This window comes from Panicum virgatum, chromosome 7K (genome assembly GCF_016808335.1).
Source record: "Panicum virgatum strain AP13 chromosome 7K, P.virgatum_v5, whole genome shotgun sequence".
Lineage (NCBI taxonomy): Eukaryota > Viridiplantae > Streptophyta > Magnoliopsida > Poales > Poaceae > Panicum > Panicum virgatum.
In genome coordinates, this window is record NC_053142.1 from 43,014,388 (window position 1) to 43,033,145 (window position 18,758).

An 18,758-nucleotide genomic window follows, 5' to 3' on the forward strand; every position below is an offset into this window, starting at 1 on the left:
ATTTGTCTGTAGTTAAAGCGAATTTGACAACAGCGGTATCTGCAGTCGCCATATCTGCAGCCCGAAGGTTAATGCGCTGCAGAAACATTTGTTGCATCAGCCACGTTTGTCTCCTGTAGGACTTTTGTGAAATAACGTACTACGTTTTGTAATTGAAGAAAAGGCCAGATATGGGGGTTCAAGGGATTGGCAAATGGTAATTAAACGCAGCTACTAATTGTATTTTGCATTATTCTATTAATATTAATACAATAAGCGTAAGTGAGAAGCAGCCACGTCATCTGTTGCATTTGCTGCATATCCATAGTTCATCTTTATCTGGTCAACTTGACTTGCTGTATGTTTCATCTTCAGGATTTTTGTTTCACGAACTTGTCCTTTATTCAGTCTCGAGCTTTGACTTTCCTACATGCACATAATTGACATAACACAGTACCCGCAAAAAAAAATTGCTAGCACCCGGATGTCCGCTGGCAACTTTTTCATCGGACGCTCCGTTGCAACACTGAAATAAGACATCCGCAACATCGAAAATATATAGAAATATGCAGAAAAACTAATTAACTCGTTTGACTCTCGGATACGAAAATTCCCACCGCAATATGAACACCATGTTTCATTAGTGTACAAAATAGCTGGTTATGAAAATTAACGGAGAGCTTTTCTCAGCCACTATAGCGCCGGCTCCGCTATTTACTACAACGGGGTTATAGCTGCAGTGATCGAAAAACGCTATAGTACCACTAAAGCGCCGCTATAGCTTGCTATTTTGTACATTGTGTTTCATGCAACATTCACCATGAAATATGCGAAAATAATAGTTGCAACATTAAAAATTAACTATTGAAATATATGTCGGAACATCTGATTTTTTTTTCGTATGGAGGTCACATTTATTTTTTTTAAGAATCCGACTCGATCTCCTTAAACCCTCGCTTGTCGGCTGTCCCCTCTCGCTAGTTTCACTTTACCCCCAACTTCTCCCACTTTTGCCACACCAATGGACGCGCCGCCGCCGATTCCCCGGGAGGCGTGGGAGGGCTGCAGCGTCCTCCTCGACATCAACGACGGCGACCGCCTCGCCTTCTTCCGCCTCACCCCCGCAGCGTCAGTACTACCCTCCCCGCCCCATCCTCCCTAACTTCTCCACGGACCCGAAACCAACTCTTGCGGTGTGGGCGCAGGACGGTGAAGATCGGGAACAAGACCTGCTCGCTGCAGCCGCTCGTGGGGCGCCCTTTTGGCACCCTCTTCCGCGTCGGAGCTGACGGGCTCGTCCCCTGCGCCGCCGCAGATGCCCCATCCCGTGGTAAGGATTCTGATTCGAAGTCCCTACCATGTACCACGCCGCAGTTCACCTGTCAACTCGAATCAGTTAGACTCTCAACGTGAATTACTAACTCACCTGTTTCAAACCTTTCAGCCAAACAATTCAAGTTTCAAGGATTCTGACTGGAAATCCCTATGACATGAGTCACATGACCCATTAACAAACTAGTAGTACTTGTCTAATTGAATTTAGCGAGATTCTCAACTTGAATTGTTAAATACAGTTTTGATCTTTTCTACTAAAAAGGGTAGAGTTTTAAATTGAAGAGCTTCTCAATTTGAAATTTGTAATATTGTACTGAAAAATAATAGAAGCACGTCACTATTCAATGTAAGTTAGCTATTGAACCTTCGCTAGGTGCCTAGGTCTAAAGTGCCATAATCTTACTCTTCGTTATCATTGTGCCAAATGAGCGATAGTTTGGTATTTATTCCTACAGACAAATCACTTTGTGTTTTTAATTTTTTTCCCATAAAGATAAACACCATGCTGCAATGGTTTGTACTGTCTAGATTCAGCCAAACATATGCTTTTACAACATTTGATTTTTGTAACAATGACTCGTTTATCCAGATGATAGCATGCAAGATGGTGCCGACGGCCAAGTGCAGGATGAAACCAGGGACAATAGGTCCCTGGTTGATAATAATACAGCCCAGAATTTATCTAGTGATGACATAGAGGCAATGAAGAGGTGAGATCTTGATCATAATCGACTTATATTTAATAATCTATGCTTCTTTCTCTGTTCTCTTGGATTCAACACCCAATTTTTTTTTTGCAAATTTATTTCTGCAAAATAGGGATGGTGCAACTGGTGATGAGATTGTGGAAGCTTTGATAGCGAATAGTTCAACATTTGGGAAGAAAACTGTATTCTCACAAGTTAGTATAATATTTTGGTAACATTATTTTCTTTGATATTCTCTGATGTTTGAAGAGTGTTGTTGATTGATTTAGTTAAATCATCCTGCAGGAGAAATACAAGTTAAAGAAACAAAAGAAATATGCGCCTAAAGTTCTTTTACGACGCCCTTCTACCCGAAGGTACATTTCTATCATTTTTTGTACATTTTAAAAATATGCCAAATTTTTTATCTAAAAAAATACTGTCTCATGCACCCAACCAGATATATTAACCTTTATGCTTTCGTGGTACTAATGTTCTCAATGCTCTCTCCAAGAGACGAGAACATGATATTTTTTATACTACCATTAACAAAGCCAATTCCGTTGCATTGAATAAAAAAAATGCCATGGAACATATCAAATTGGGAGATAGGGTGCATAGAGACCATAGTGGGTGTGGGCGATGAATAATGCAAATGAAACTAGTTCTAGTTTCTAGTCTTTGGCATGTGAGGTCAGCAACTTTGCATATATTTCGTAATGTTCTACTATAACTCATGTCTTATAAGGTGTATCTCTTTAAAATTTTGATTTCCAGATATTTGTCAAGTGTAAATTTATTTTGAATCATATGTGCAGCAGCATAATTTTGTGACCCTTTTCATCTGCAGCATTTGCGAGACATACTTCAAGAAAAATCCAGCTCGAATAGGGTAATCTTTTTTCTTGAAGTGGTTCAGTCCTCATATTCAATTTCAGTTTTTTTTCTTGTTTAACGTGTACAACTCTCAGTTGCTTTATGCTGTGGTTTCTAGGTTTATGCGAGTTGACACGCTATCTCTCTTATTGTCTATGGCAAACATCGGTCCATATTCAGATGTGCTTGTGGTTGATATGGTTGGAGGTTTAATTGTTGGAGCTGTTGCTGAACGTTTAGGAGGTAAACTATGTTTTACTTAACTATGATTCAACCTAATAGGTTGAATTGAATACAATCCAGCTGTATCAACTATGTGCAGATGCTAAATGTTGCACTTTATACCTTTTTATGCAAAATGAACATTCTTTACCTAGTTATCATGGACATGAACTCAGCAACCTATAACGGAATTTGCTATACAACTGTTTGATTTATGCTTGTTGGTTTGAGCAATGAGCCTTATAAATGCTCTGTATTTGATTTGATCTCTAAAGTGTGCAAACTGCACTGCTTGCCACAAAGTGGAAGCTATATTTTACTAAATGTATAAGTTACATGTACCTGCCATAGTGCGAAGTGCCAATGTCCGGTATTCATCAACATTTTTTTTTCTGAAATTAGAATTAGTTTTTGGTTTTTTCTTGGCATACCCATTATAATTGTTATGTATGCTGTTCATCAAATTAACAGGTACAGGATATGTTTGCAGCGCATATCTTGGTACAGTACCCAGCTCCATAGACATTATAAGAATGTACAATCTGAGCAGTGATATGGTCAGCAGGTAATTTTCTCTTGGCACCATGTAGTTTTCAATTAGAGAATGCTTGGATAACACTGTTATGGTAAAGTAAACTTTTAATCAAGTCAGTAGCACATTTTCCATCCAAAGTCCAAGCATGAGTTAGAGCACATTAAATAATTAAATATGCAATTCTACATTGTAAAATTGTAAAGTCGGACCTTTAGGCTTTAGTCTATGAAGAAATTTGAAGCACAAATTATTTCCCATTGAGTTTGAGACCTTGTTAGGTCGTTTTGAGATTAATGCAATATACAGCACATTTGCCAGTCAAACTGGATTTGATAATGTTTTACCATCCAATTTAATACAAGCACTCACTCGTTGATTATTGATCAATACTGCCGTATAAAAATATTATTTATATTATTATTTGAAGCTAATAGATATATGAACGGAGCAGTTAAAGTTATAAAAGTGGGCAGCAACCAAGTTTAGTTCAAGTTATACCATGTCTGAAAATGTTGTGATAAACTGTACATTCAGGATTGTTCAGGTGCCACTTATTGAACTATGCTCTATGCAAAGTTCTGGGAATACCCCTTATGTTCCCAGTGGTAACACTGAAAGGGAGGTGGTCAAGCCTGGTGTAGTACAAGATGAGGATGCACAGGCATCTCTAGCACAGGCAGTTGACACAGCAGATGAGAAGGCGCAGTTGTCAACAGAACAAACAACTGATATGGAGATCTCGAAGCCTTCTTTGGATGTTCAAGATGAAAACTCTTCATTAGGTAAGCAGTTAATGAAGCTAAAAAGTTTCTGGTGAAATTAAGTTTTGATCTCTGGATGCTATGTGAATCTATAGAATGCAAAGGTGGTGATGGTGATTCAATTGCCTCCAAATTTAAACCTGGAAAAGCACCATCACCAGAGAAGATGAAATATTGGAATGAACATGGCTTTAGCAGGTAATACTAGTTATAGATGAAAGCTCTTATGCTATTGTGGTATATGTTATGATCGATATGATGGTTTCTTCTTAATGCAGTTTAATTGTTGCTGCCCCGGGCCATGAGGTGGAGAATTTTGTTGCTGATCTGCTTCCGTTATTGTCTTATTCAGCACCGTTTGCTATCTACCATCAATATCTTGAGGTAAATATTCCTAGACACATCCATATAGAAGCGTGGCCAATTGTGAACTTCTTTGGTTTATTTCATTTATTCTAGAGTTTGTGCTCTCTAGAATTTTTTATTAAACTTGAAAAACATCATAGATCATCCTTTTCATGCCTTAAATTATTAACACATGTTTGTGGGGGGAAAATGATGTTAATTTATTTTATGCTTCCTTTGTTTGCTCTTTGTAAAATGTGACTTTCATTGTTGCTTATATTTTCTTGTCCTATATATCTACATGCAGCCTCTTGCAAAGTGCATGCACACCTTGCAGGTATCAAAAAGGGCTATTGGATTGCAGCTTTCTGAACCCTGGCTACGTGAATACCAGGTCAGTACATGAACAACAGCAACAAGCAGAAATATCTTTCCTTCTGAGTACTCGAGAATTTTTCTTATCCAAATGTTCAAATGTGTGAAGATATAACTGTCTTTACACTGTTTTAATGTAATTGCCAGAAGTATCATACAACGCAACAAATTTTATGTGCTATTATGACATGCATAGTTGCATGGGTTAATTGGATCCATGCCATTACAATTATCCGAGTTCACTGATCTACCATTACTATTCATCATATTTGAATCATGCCATTACAATTTTACAACTCTTAACAATATGCCACTACTTACCCCTTCGTTGTATTTTTTAAAATTTACGGACCAAAATATCCTCAAGCTTCTTCCTCCTCCTCTCTCTCCACTCTCTCCATGGCGTCCAGCTCTCTAATGGTCACCCGATCGCTAGCTCTCACGGAGGGAAGGTCTCGCTCTCGCTCGGCAGCTGATCACCAGCTGCTTCACTCCTCCCCGCCCGCTCCTATTATATTGCTAGCCAGAGGCAGGGAGAATGGAGCGCAGATATTTTTTTTTGAAAGAAAGGGAGCGCAGATGTCAATTGGGGAGAGGCTCTTGGCCCCGTTCGAGCTGCCCTGTTGCCTCTAGAAGGGCGCAGCTCCGCCCAGCAGTTCTTGGTTGGATTCTGCCGCCGCCTCCTTCTTGAGAGGTAAAGGGGCTCGAGTGCTGCAAGAAATTTTTTTATCTCCCCTCTGCTGTGCTGGTTGCTTGCTTCGATGTGTTCGTTCTGAGCTATGTCTCACGATTCCAGCCTTGTAGAGCACGGGCATGGATCCAACGGCGGCACGGGCACCGGATCCTGGTCCTGGTCCTGGTCTCATCGCCGGCGTGGGAGGGCGCCGTAAGGAGCGCGGAGAGCAGCTCATCCCGCTCGGCGGAGTGCTCAATGCGGGTGCGCAGCGCTGCGGCGCCGGCCTCCGCGTCGGTGAGGCGCGCGCTGAGCGAGGCGGCCTCGTCCCTGGCTGCTACGACGCGGGCTAGGAGGCGTGGCGGGGGCTCGGGAGTGGGCGCGGCGCCAGAGAGAGAGAGAGAGGAAGGAGAGGGGACGTGAGAAAGAAGAGCATAGGGGTATTTTGGTCCATAAATTTTACAAAACACATCAAAAGGGTAAGTAGTGGTATGCTTTGAAGAGATGTAAAATTGTAATGGCACGGTTCCAAATAGACGAATTGTAATGGCAGATTAGTGAACTTGAAAAATTATAATGACACAGATCCAATTAACCCAAAATATACCCCCCCCCCCAAAAAAAAAAGAAGCATATACAGACGTGCATGTCCTTGTTTTAAGTTGCAACAGATACTAAGGATGCCATACCACTTCTGATTTTATGTGCCCCTAGCACTGTCCCTTGTAAGTAGTGATATGTGAACTTACAAAATTCTGGTCTTCTGTCCAACATAGGTGCTTCCATCACGGACTCACCCTCACATGCAAATGAATGCATTTGGCGGTTATATCTTGAGTGGCATAAGGATTCAAAGTGAACAAGTGGGTCATCAATAAGCCATGCTTCCGTCCCTTAAGGAGGAGCATGCAATTGTGTGATTTTTGTGCTACCTGAAAAAGTGCCAAAATTTTTGTAGCCCAGAGAGGAGCTAATGTGCTATGTGCATGTTAAAAGGAATGTGTTATCAGACAGAAATTTCCATGCTTAATATGGCCTATGGATAGCATTGAGTAGAAGGAAATGAGCATTGCTGCCTAGATGTGCTCACGTCCTTGTAGCCTGTAATATGATAATTGTTGTACTTTTAAAATTTTGGAGGATTCAAACTGATCTTGTAACATTTGATGCGTCCAGTTGTAGTATTTGCTGGAAATATCGTTGGGTTTGGCCTTATATTACATCATAGTTTTGTGGTGAAGAAACACTAGTATGGAGCATTGAACTGATAAGGTCCTCAATTTTATCAAGGGGCGCATTGCGGTTTGCTGTGACATATTGATGTGCTTTATATTTGCGTTATGTGTATTCAATTCAATTTCTCGGTGGTGTGAAAGTGTTCTTTTTCTGTTCAATTTGAGAAGGGAAAGCTATATACCATGGATCTGGTCATTGTACTCCCAAGTATGAAATACATGTAAGATTTTGATTGCTCATCCATGAAAAATGTTGGTATTATCCTCATTAGGTGTACGAACGAAAAACTGTCACAGAGAAAGCACCTCGCAATGTAATGTTCATGCGGTGACCCTCAAATTCATTATTTACAACAACATGGCTATATGTAGTGGAACTGAATTTGACAACAGCGGTATTCTAAAGAACTTTACAACAGGAGGGGAAAATTGTTATGGGTCCACATTGTTACGAGGACCCCTTCTCGTTCTTGGTAGTCCGGAGCAGCTCTTTTGCCATTGCGGAGAATGACTGAGCACCAGTGACCATATCTGCAGCCCGAAGGTTAATGCCCTGCAGAAAGCACGTTGGTCCATAGTTAACTGTCTGCCTGTTGCATGTCGAGTATGCTAAATTTCTGCAGGTTTTTTTTGTATGGGGTGTTTTTTGTTGAAAGAAATATGGAACTGGCAGTAACAAGAAGAAGTTCAGACTGAGAGCCTGTTTGACAGAGCTCCGGTTCCACCAAAAACAGCTCCGGCTCCGGTTTCTTTGGTGGAGCAGCTTCTCTAGTGGAATTGGAGCCGTTTTAGAAAATATTTAGCAAAACAGTTTCAGCATATTTTTTGAATGGGATGAAGAGATGAAATGTCCAATATGCCCTTAGCAAATTTTTATTTTTTCCTCCATTCTTTTTCTTTTTTATTTTATTCCTTCCATTCTCCTTATCCGTTTCCTCCGTGCTCCCGTGAGCTTTCTTCCTCCTCTGGCCAGCGCGGCCTTCGTCTGCGCCCCCTCCCAGGCCAGCGGCGCCTCCTCTTCCTGCGCCTGCGCGCCCGCGGCTTCTCCCGCCGGCAGCTCCCTCTTCCTCCCCACGGGCCGCGCGCCCCTGCGTGCGAGCGCCGGCGGCCGGCCACCTCCTCCCGGGCCTCGCAGGCCGCGCCGCGCCACTGCAAGCACCGGCGGCCGGCCACCTCCTCCCGGGCCTCGCAGGCCGCGCCGCGCCCCTGCAAGCACCGGCGGCCGGCCACCTCCCCCTCACCCCCACCACAGGCCGCGGGCCCTGCGACCGTCGGCGGCCGGCCACCTCCTCCCCGTGGACAGCGCCTCGGCGGGCCCCACCCGGGGGCACGGATGGCAAACACCAAGGAGGAGCCGGACGGAGCCACGAAATCGTGGCTCCTCTTCGCCCAATCTGCTCCAGAGAGCGCCATTTCGGGGGCTCCAAGGTGCTTTAAAGTTGAAGCTATTGCCAAAAATGCCGTTTGGGAGGGCTCCAGCAGGAGCCGGTCTTGGAGCCGGAGCTGAAGCCCTCCCAAACAGGGCCTGAAGTTCAGCACGAACGATAGCAATAGTATACTTAGGGTGGAAGTCTAGTTTCCATAGTGTGTGAAGTGTGTGATGCATGGTTAGATTACAAGTGTAAGCATCTTACCTCCAGCTTTTTCATGTTCTCCTGCAGCTTGTTCCCAATCATTTTTGGAACACTGGTTGAGTCCTGTTCATACAAACATGAAAAGGGATAGGCAAACGGTAATCAAACGTGGCTACTAAATTATACTTTGCATTATTCTATAACTACACTTTGCATAAATGAGTTATAAGCACTCACATCATTTGCTGCGTTTGCATATCCATATTTCATCTTTATCTGGTCAACTTGACTCAGTAGTGCTTCATCTTCTGTTTTTTTAGTTCCCGAACTTGTCTTTTCTTCAGTCTTGGGCTTCAGCTTTCCTGCACGTACATAAATGATATGACAGAAATTCTTTCTGAATCAGAATCCAATTTTAAAAAGCCTCAGTGCACTACAATCTTATGAGCATCTGATAATTGTGCTTTACTGACCTCTAAGGGTTTGGAGTCCCTTGCTGATTGTCTCTTTGCTCAAACCAGGGAAATGTGGTCCTCTCTGCTTCTGTGGGATGTCGTCGATGTCGATATCATCTTCAGGGGTAAACATATAAAGTAATGTTTAAAATCGCGAGCTATAGAATTTAGCGGGAGTTTGGCCAAAACGCTATTTTACCGATATAGCGGCACTATTTGGCGCTATAGCGCGCTAATGAGCATTGCGACAGCTACTTCTGGCCGCTATAGCGACGCTATTTTGGCGCTATAGCGCGCTATTTTTTACAATTATAAACATAAGTATATCTAGGCTGCTGCACAAGTTAAAGCAAATCGATAGCATATACCTATGTGCAGCTCGACATTTTCCTCATCTTTTAGTGAACTGTTCCTTCTCTCAGTTGGTGGAGCAAAGTTAGCTGATGAAAATATTGAAGCCAGCTCTTCAGAAGTTGTTGCAATACATTGCTCGCTGCCATTTGCATCACTCTCTTTTGATTTGCTTCCTTTGTTATCTTTCATGATCATTCCAAAAAGGCCCTGTTCCATATTTCCATTGTCAGAAAAAAATATGTAGATGGCTTCCAGTTTTTCTATGATCAATTAATACCTTTTTCTTTTCTTTAGGAGATTTCACCATTAAAGAAGATTCTTCCCTGGGTGAGGTATCTTTTCTGTATACTGTACTAATGCTGTCAACGTGCCTGTGCACAAACATTAGCAGTCAGATACTATAAGCCGAACTCAAAAATAACTAAAAGGAGCTACATCTAGGTATTCAGCACTAGAATTTAAAAGAAATTTTGAATTATTAGGTTAGACATTGGCAACTATGGCAGCAGCTTAATCATGAACCCATGGATCTCTGCCAAGGCATGAAATTGCAACACCCTAATGACAGAACATTCAAACACCCTAATGACACAACTTTCAGGACAGCACATGAACTTCTTTACATGGTAATAACTATCAAAATCACATACTGACCATGATAAGCACTGCTAAAGATAACATACCTGTAGATGTCATTTTGGCAGAGTGTAGAGAAAAAATAGGTTTCCTCTCCATTAATCTGTAAAATTGATCTGGTTATTTTTTTTATAGAAGGCAATGCATTATTTTACAATCGAAATCTACATTTTATTTAGTAGAATATCTTTCAAAAGCGGAAATAGTTTGAGGAAAGCATGGTGCACTACATACCAAGATGGTTTCTCCATCAGATGAACAAGCTATGGAACTTGTTGAATTCAGGTTTCTTGAGTACACAAAACCTCGTAAACAGGCATCCTTCAATAAGGATAAATCTGGCAGAGATCTGGAGTTTCACAAAAGAAACTAGATATGTACATTAACGTCATTTTAATATCCACAGAGACATTGAGGTCTACAACTGAACTGTTGTCTTACCTTATTTCAATTTTTCCATTGGAGAAGACAAGAATAAGTCCAATTTCATCAGAAGAGCTATGAATAAGAGAGGCGAAGCAACAATTACTGCTAAATTTCTTCTTATTAATTATCTTCTTTGTTCCCTGAATGGAGTGCAACACCATAAGAACAACATCAACTAACGTAAAAGGAAAAAATACAGATAAGTAGAAATAGAAATACCTGAATTGCATGGCTCAAGGAAAATAAGCGGATTGCATTTTCAGTGCAAAGCAACAACAATGATTCCTTCGACACTGCATCGTGGTTATCTGAAACTGATGCGTCATTGGGAGATAACTCTGTCATGCGCAAATTGTTGAGGGCTTTAGAATGATATAGCGGCATGATGATACAATAAATTTATCTAACAAAAAGATTTGATTTATATGCAAGGCCATAAAGCTCACCCAACATCTGCAGAAGAAGGGCTTTAGAGGGTTTGTCTGTCTGGACTGGGTTGGGGTTCAAAAGTTTCCCAGTTTCTTCCTCAAGAATAAAAATAGATGAATCTTCCATCGCTATTATCAGAATGTCCTTGTCATATCCATTATGGCCATATATTTCAAAATGCAAAGAGGCGATTCCACCAGATAGCCGGCATTCAAACCGTTTTTGATATAAGATTGTAGCATCTTCTATGTTGATAACTGATACCTGAAAGACAGATTTGGTGACATTATAGCACTTTGTTGGCTAAGACCGCTGCGGCCAGATATTGATCTTAACAAATCTGAGGTACATATATGCTTAAAGACATAATGTTAGCTCTATGAAATAACGAAGCACTAACTGATATCATAGCATTAGCCATTGTAAGCCAGGAATGTCAAAATTTTTATGGACATCATGAGACTCCACAGTTTCTCTTGTTCTTTTTTTTAAAAAAAAATGAAAGTAGTATGCTAATATTATCTGTAACCATTTAGTTTTGCTACTTTCCAGTAAGGTAGCATAGCAACCACATACTGGTATTTGATAGTTCTGGCTCTTGTAGATAAACAACTGTCATCTTCTGAAACTAGGACACAAACATGTTGGTGAGACTAAGGAAGCTGCCTTATCTATGTACATTAAAAACAACATGTGATATTCAAGGAATAAATTCTTAAATTGTAAAAATATATAAAAAATAAAATCTTAAAAAATATCTTATTAATCAAATGGTAAAAATATATGAAGACAGCTCTACCTCAAACCTAGCTGCACAATTACATGGGCTATTAAGCTTGTTGACTAAACAGTGCCTAGGGATTGACAGACAGAAAGAAAACAACGGAGTATGTTTTGTACAAACAACAGATTACTTACTATCCCCTTTTCTGTTCCAGCAGCAAAATGCTTTGATTTCGAGATACAAGACGTTGTGGTTACAGCTCCTTTGAGTTTTATACTTCTGACATTGTAGTTATCTCCTTGCTTTGCTGTCAAGTTATTTGATCACGTAAGATAGAGCATGAATAATCATATATTTGAAGATTTCATGAAGAAAGATGCATCATTCAGATGATAAGACCAAGAAATACCAATCACTAACAGCGTCTTTATACCTTCTTCTACGAATACTTGACACTTGTAGACTATATATCATCTAACCAACCAAACTTACCCATTTTTGAGCAACATCATATCATATTCCTTTTCTTTTGAGGAACAAATTTGTACTTTAGCAGGAAACCCCCAAACATCTCTTCTATACTAATATCAATTAGCTTAAAAGGATATTTGTCACGTTATTCTTTACCATTAACATAAGGCACAAGATATTGGCAACCTATAATTAAATTTGATGATGATTGTTTAGAACACTATTATCACAAGCCGAAAAATTATGTTATGAAGAAAAAGAACACATAGATTTTAGACCTGAACAGCTGCCCCTTAGAAAATACTAAAACTATGCTGGCTATTTATTAGTTTCATGATCCATTGAGCAAGTACACATCTTACTGGTAAAGGTCAACATTTTCCAGTGATAAAACAGGTATTGTTGTAGACTTGTAGTGTAAACTTTCAGACGAGCAAGACATAAGTATATATCAAGATAGAAACACCAAATAATGGGTTTAGGGACATAATGAGAACAGTACCGTTTAAAAAGGAGAATATATTATCAGCGGAGTCCTTTTTAAATGTAATAATACGGACCTAGAAATAAGAGGAAAGAAGCTTCATTGCACTGCAAGAGTATCAGATATGCAAGCTAGGAACCATGTTTTATTGATGTGGAATGACTCACCGTTCCACTCGTATCTCCAGATATCAGAATGCTGGAGGGCATGTCGAACTGTAATGATGTGATAGGGTTGCCACTAGATGTATTGTCTTCATTCTGCATAGTTATCAAGGAGTCGACATGTTAATTCGTATGCAAATCAGTAAATGCATAACTATTAAACGGCCATCAAATAACTGAGGATTAGAAGGAACCTGCTGCTTTATCATAAAAATCTGCAGCAAAAGGGGGCATGATGCATCCCAGAAGCTTATGGTTCCATCTAGATGTCCAGTTATGTAAAGGTTCCGGGTCTTATGAATGTTGGTAAAACTTGTTAAAGTTTGGCCTTTATCCTTCATTGAGAACAGCGATGGATATTTCGATGCTAACGAAAAATAATCCTGCCCATCATTAGAAGATGAAACTGTCAGATCAAAGAGTTCAAAGTTTCTGCAAGAAAATTACAAATCTATACATGCCTCATCCACAGAAGCTAATGCTGCAGGGTTACTTGTATAAATCTTGGCAACACTGATTCCCGAATCACCATAAGGAAGCTTCACAGATGAATAGTTTGGAAGTGTTGATGGTGATCTAGACTGAGAGTGAAGGAGATATCGCTCAATTTCTGAATCATCATATAAACACATCTGACCAGATTTCAACAGGAGAACAAGAGCACTTTGTCTGTGCTTATTTGGGTCACTAAGCCCTGTAATAAGTTCCATTCCTTGGCAAGATTCAGTGAGAGGCAACACCATCTTTACAATTCGCGATTCACTCTCTTCATTCAGAATCAGAACCTATTCATTAACACCAGAACAAAGATGCAGTTCTTAGTGAACAGAAGCAATCATGACACATTATCCATGTAAGCCATCAAACTATTTTTATACAGAAAAAATACTGGCTCCAACAATGTACAGAAGTGGGCAACTTTCAAATGTTTCTGGACACTGATAAGTAAAAATATTTTTGATCTGCCTAGCTTACTATTTACTTTAAGTGGTATTTCTATTTCCAGACCATCCAATCATAGAATCAGTTGATTATCGAGTCTAAATTAGCCTGTCATACGAACAAACAAAATCTTAAAAGTAACAAGGCACATTGTAATTTTAAAATAACTTCACATGATAAATTAAGTTTGTATCTTCTTGGCTCCTTTACTGATATTACGTACTGAAACTAAAAATTCATCACTTAACCATGATGTAAGTCCCAAACTCCCAACTATCTGGATGTAATATAGGAAAACAATCGCTTCAAATTTATGGCAGTAGACAAATCTACAAACTAGTATTTGAGAAACAGATAAATATGTGTTTTGGTAAAAGAAGGTCAGTGTTTCCACCTGAAACAGGTGCCCATGATCATTGAACCCATTGATATACAAACGACCAGCCTTTCCATCACCAGAGATCCATTTCAAAGAGACTATTGGTAACTTGTCTAGCTTGTATCCTAGGTTAAGCCTCTGAATAGGTAGATTCTGGTTGCCCATAGATGAGGAATTTTGTGCATTTATAATAACTTCAGGAATGGCCCAAATGTACAGATCACCATTGTCATATCCAATAGCAATTTTGCTTCCCTTGGCACAAACCCAGCACGCAGATGCTACAGTTTTAGCCTCCTGGTGTGATTGTTGCTGCATATTTTTACCAGATATGGATACTGCTTTGCTTGCTTTGATATCCCACAAACTCATAACCCCGTCTCTGAAGATAATAAGCACCCTGAGGAGAAAGAGTGTACCTGCATGAGACTTCTTTTCTATGTCTGGTATGTAAGATCAAACACGAATACTAGATGGAGTAGAAAGATGCAGTTGCTAATCCTAAATCAGGATCTATGGCCCGTGTCTTAGGAAGAGATCAACCTGTTAGATTCTGCCATAGGCTGTGGTGATACAAATATTACTTCAACATCATTACCAACACTGGCAGCAGAACCTTCAGCAGGAAAAAAGATTCAAATTTCAGCAACCACTTCGTTTTACGGACTCTCTTATAGAAAGAATTATCTGAAAATTAAACCAACATCCGAAGAGTGCTCTCTTCTTAATATAACCACAAATTGCAAAAAACAAAAATTGAAACACAGATTGATAAAGTTGAGTTTGGACATGGCAGGCAGATATTTCAGTGCAGCAATAGCATACCATAAGATTCAGCAAAAGGAATCCAGTACGGCATGTCAGCTAGGCATCTCTGAGCCAGATCAAGTTTCAACAGAAACACGTTTCCAGAACTATCTCCTACGTATCTGTCAGGCACAAAATTGCCATTAGAGCACGAAATACACTAGACTTTATACACTCGGCAAGCACTATAACTCACGTGTAGAAGCTCTTCTGTAGCACAGAAAAGGCAGTGATCCCCTTTTCAAACGGGTGCACATAGCACAGTTTTTTCGTGTCAATGTCCCAAACCTGCACACAAGATGCCTTACCGATTACCAAGGCATGGAAAAAACGACAGAGTCAAATATGCTCAGCGGGTAGACCTACTCACCTCGATCTGGTTCTGGGTGTTGACATTGAGCAGAACCCCTTGGCCCTCGGCAAACTGAAACGGAACATCGAAGAGTGAGCGACTGAATTGCTTCCAGGTCTCCCCATGCAACATTGGATTGGACACTCAAAATTAAGCAGAGGGGTTGGAGGCGGGAAGACGGTGCGGTACCTGCAAGAACCTGGAAGGGAGTGGGGAGGGGGACTGGAGCAGAGCCTGCGTGTTGTCGCGGCCGAACAGCTTGATCTGCCCATTCCTGAAAGCAAATGTGCATCGGCCTTGTCAGAACTCGGAAGAACTGAGACCGGGAGTCCGGAAGCGAAAACTTGAAGCAGAAGCGGAAGTGGAAGGGGGCCAGCAGGCGGTGGCCGTGCTGTTACCTGGTGGCGACGGCGAGGACGTGGAGGACGGGGTCGTAGGCGAGGAGGGCGGCGTCGGCGGGGACGCCGTAGTGGAAGGCCAGCCGCGGGCTCACGTCCTCGGCGCGCAGGCTGCTGATGCTTCCGAAATTTTGCTATGAATAAGAACGTGTCATTTTGCCAGCATCAACTGCTTCCGTAGCATAGTGGTAGTGCGTTCGCTTCGTAAGCGAAAGGTCGCGAGTTCGATCCTCGCCGGGAGCTAAACTAACTGGAATTTTTTTAGTTAAATTTTTCCCCCTTTGCTTAGAGCGAGGAGTATTGTATTCTCTGTCCAAACGAAATGTTTTTTTTCTACTATCGCATTGGAATCGATCTTCCAGCCGTATGGTGCCCACAAGAAATTGGGCAAGAGTCGCGCGAACTTTTAGTGCAATGATTAGCAAAGAAGATGAACGAAACAACGGCTACGTGGCACCAATTGATGGTCTCCTGGTCCAGCTACTCACCGGCCTTGCACTATTGCACATGGCCGGTCACCTCAGTCTCGCACACCTCACACCTTATTTTGTGCCATTCTTTTTTTCCTAACAAAATGCGGTGCCATTCCGAACTGCCATGTGTCCCGGATCTAGCTTGCTCTGAAAATCAAGCTGCCAGGTGACAGCCGTACACGTACGATGGTTTGAAAAGTTCTACGCCAAACAACGTGTAGGTTATCCTAACTCTCACAATGACCAGCTTATTTCTATCCCTAGTGCTACCGGCTCTCCGCTCGCCGTGTCACTGTCACTGCACGACCTGCTCTCGTTTCTCGTTAACTACTCTAGTTCGCACGCAGCTTGCTCCACTCTGAATTTGATTGCGGCTGCATCATTCTTTGACCTCTGCATCCATCGCCATCTCCATCCTGGGCGCAAGTGCTCATGCTACGCTACTGTCCCTACAGGTTCCGGACAAAATACTTGCAGCGCAGCAGAGCCAGGAAAACAGCTGGGTTATGGGTAAACAAACATGCTTAGACTGACAGCCGAATGGCCAGGTGCGACTCGATGCCAAGCAGACGCCGGCCGGCCCGCGACTGCGATACGTTGAACCAGCATTGGGGTAAGCGAATCTATCGTCCGTTGATCTCGAAGCACCGACCAAATAATGTTTTGTATAAGCGCTCCGGAGTATACTAACTAAACCCATGTGCTACTAGCATCTGACCTCGTCAATGCAAATTCTTATCCGCCTCGATCGCCTTTAACAAAGATCATGCTTGCACTGAACGCTCTATATATTTTTTTTTACTTTCACTTTTACCACCGGTAACAATTTTCTGCAGGGAATAAACAGTGTGTTCCTTCGCAAAAAAAAGAAGAAAAAAACAATGTGTTGGAAAACAATATTCTAGTGGCTGGGCATTTATGAGATCACATGGCCTGCGCGTGCCGTGCCTTGATCTCCTGGGGTGTCCTACATTTCGAAAACGTTTGAATTTCTGAAGATACTAGTTTCGAATGGAACCGTGTCTCTGTCAGAGTCGAACGAACCATACGCCTACGAGGCAACATTCTTTTCTTGCTTCCACGGGAAAACAATGCTCCAACAAGAAAAATGGACGACAGTGACGTTCTAAAGAAGCAGTTTTTGTGACTGACAATTCGAGGAATTTAATCAGTGCGGAGGCTGGGCAAAACAAGAAAAGCCCCTAAGCGGCAAGAAAGACACGCCGATCCCCAAATTTCAAGTGCGTGTTCTGCAGCGTTGTCATCGACAGACACCAAAGAAGCACGCTGCGTCAGCCAAGAACAGACACAGGAAGGAGAAGGCAAAGTGGAAACTGAGAGTCTGAGACGCAGACACGGAGGGGGAGAGGGGAAGGAGGGGACGCAGCCACCGTACCTTCTTGGAGGCCTTCTCGACGAGCTTCTTGACGAACATGGCTGGCCGATCGATCCGTCCGCGGTGCAGACGAGGCACGATGCCCAAGCGCAGCAGGGCAACCCCCCCGACGAAGGGATCACAACCGGCCAAGATCAGAGCCTCCTTTCTTCGCCCGAGGAGGAAGCAGGCCTGCGCGCTGTCGCAAGCTTCCTGTTCAGGAGCGGGATCGGCGGCGACTGAGGCCCGGGCCGGAACGAAACCGACGACGAAGGCAAGGCCGGGGGGAGAGATGGCCTGGCGTTGGGGTGGCAGGGGATGGGGGAGGGAGTTCGCGTCTGGAGGGCAGTTGAGGATTAGGTTGGTGGCCTCTGCCTTGTCTGCTGTGTCGTGTTCGTGTACACCCGCTACCAGGCTCTGAAACATCTGAAGAGCGAGCGAGCGAAGAAGAGGGGGTTTATAAAAGGAAGATCGGCGAGGACCCGAGGGCGCCCGGGACAGAGCCCACCACAACCGACAGAATCACTCGCGCCCGGTGCCCAAACGTGAGAGGAGCCATCGTCCCCGCGCAATCAGGTGCCGGCACTTGGCGTCGCATCTGACGCGACCAGTCCCCAGTGGGGGAAAAATCTTTTGGATTATTGTCGTGGTGTGCAAATCCACAGCCCGGTGGCGTAGTGCACCCGCCTAAACCCAGAGGGTGAGTACTCGGGGGTTAGTTAGGATTAGTCCAATCAAGATATAAGAATGTGATGAACACAGAGGTTTTAGAGTGGTTCGGGCCGCCGGAGCGTAATACCCTACGTCCACTGTGTGTTGTATTGTTTGTGCTCTCAAGAGGTTGAGAACGGGATTGTTCGGAGTGAATCCGAGCTTGTGTTATGTCTGCCATTTGACTGGCCCTCGAGAGTCTTGGCCTGTGTGTATATGTGTTCTAGCGGGCGTGCTCTCCCTTTTATATGTCCAAGGGGAGCACGTACACTGAGCGGGGCCCCGACATGTGGACCTGGCGATGTATTATAAACTACACTTATTTAGAGCTAAGTATGATTCTTTTAAAATGCTAGCTCATGAAAATTGCAATGATATGTATTCTCGCTTGAATGTCATTGTCAAGGACATTAATGCACTTGAAATATCTAAAATTGATAGTGGCTCCATCAACCGCAAGATACTCATGCTCCTTTTGAAGCCCAAGTACAACATCATCAATGATATGCTTCAAAAGAAGAATCTTGATACGATGGTAGTAGGAGAGCTTGTGGGCGAAATTCGCGCTCATGAAATGGGTAT

At 42.4% G+C, this 18,758-nt stretch overlaps 2 protein-coding genes and 1 non-coding gene across 5 annotated transcripts; 2 read left to right on the forward strand and 1 right to left on the reverse strand.

The window, feature by feature from the left end:
- Nucleotides 1-943: 943 nt before the first annotated feature.
- On the forward strand, nucleotides 944-7,102 carry LOC120641455 (tRNA (adenine(58)-N(1))-methyltransferase non-catalytic subunit TRM6-like). 2 transcript variants are annotated; one of them, XM_039917598.1, is made up of 13 exons: nucleotides 944-1,107; nucleotides 1,185-1,309; nucleotides 1,904-2,024; nucleotides 2,134-2,215; nucleotides 2,307-2,377; nucleotides 2,851-2,892; nucleotides 2,995-3,119; nucleotides 3,570-3,663; nucleotides 4,168-4,415; nucleotides 4,490-4,592; nucleotides 4,673-4,778; nucleotides 5,047-5,133; nucleotides 6,564-7,102. In XM_039917598.1, exons 1-13 carry the CDS (start codon nucleotides 1,001-1,003, stop codon nucleotides 6,663-6,665), a joined length of 1,413 nt encoding a protein of 470 aa, XP_039773532.1. In that variant the 5' UTR covers nucleotides 944-1,000; the 3' UTR covers nucleotides 6,666-7,102. The 2 variants fall into 2 exon arrangements, with proteins under 2 accessions (XP_039773532.1, XP_039773533.1); XM_039917599.1 differs by lacking the exon at nucleotides 6,564-7,102 and adding an exon at nucleotides 5,525-6,396.
- A 160-nt stretch (nucleotides 7,103-7,262) lies between these two features.
- Nucleotides 7,263-17,888, reverse strand: LOC120641453. 2 transcript variants are annotated; one of them, XM_039917596.1, is made up of 24 exons: nucleotides 17,487-17,888; nucleotides 15,618-15,751; nucleotides 15,409-15,493; nucleotides 15,238-15,291; nucleotides 15,064-15,155; nucleotides 14,886-14,989; nucleotides 14,604-14,676; nucleotides 14,076-14,460; nucleotides 13,201-13,524; nucleotides 12,934-13,122; nucleotides 12,743-12,835; nucleotides 12,594-12,651; nucleotides 11,815-11,927; nucleotides 10,914-11,160; nucleotides 10,687-10,805; nucleotides 10,483-10,607; nucleotides 10,276-10,390; nucleotides 10,089-10,144; nucleotides 9,683-9,776; nucleotides 9,420-9,612; nucleotides 9,070-9,168; nucleotides 8,834-8,958; nucleotides 8,657-8,719; nucleotides 7,263-7,575 (listed from the first exon to the last, which is right to left on the reverse strand). In XM_039917596.1, exons 1-24 carry the CDS (start codon nucleotides 17,523-17,525, stop codon nucleotides 7,471-7,473), a joined length of 3,084 nt encoding a protein of 1,027 aa, XP_039773530.1. In that variant the 5' UTR covers nucleotides 17,526-17,888; the 3' UTR covers nucleotides 7,263-7,470. The 2 variants fall into 2 exon arrangements, with proteins under 2 accessions (XP_039773530.1, XP_039773531.1); XM_039917597.1 differs by lacking the exon at nucleotides 14,604-14,676 and having other exon boundaries at nucleotides 14,076-14,140.
- TRNAT-CGU lies at nucleotides 15,789-15,860 on the forward strand. The gene has a single exon. It is a non-coding gene; the product is annotated as a tRNA-Thr (tRNA).
- Nucleotides 17,889-18,758: the final 870 nt, after the last annotated feature.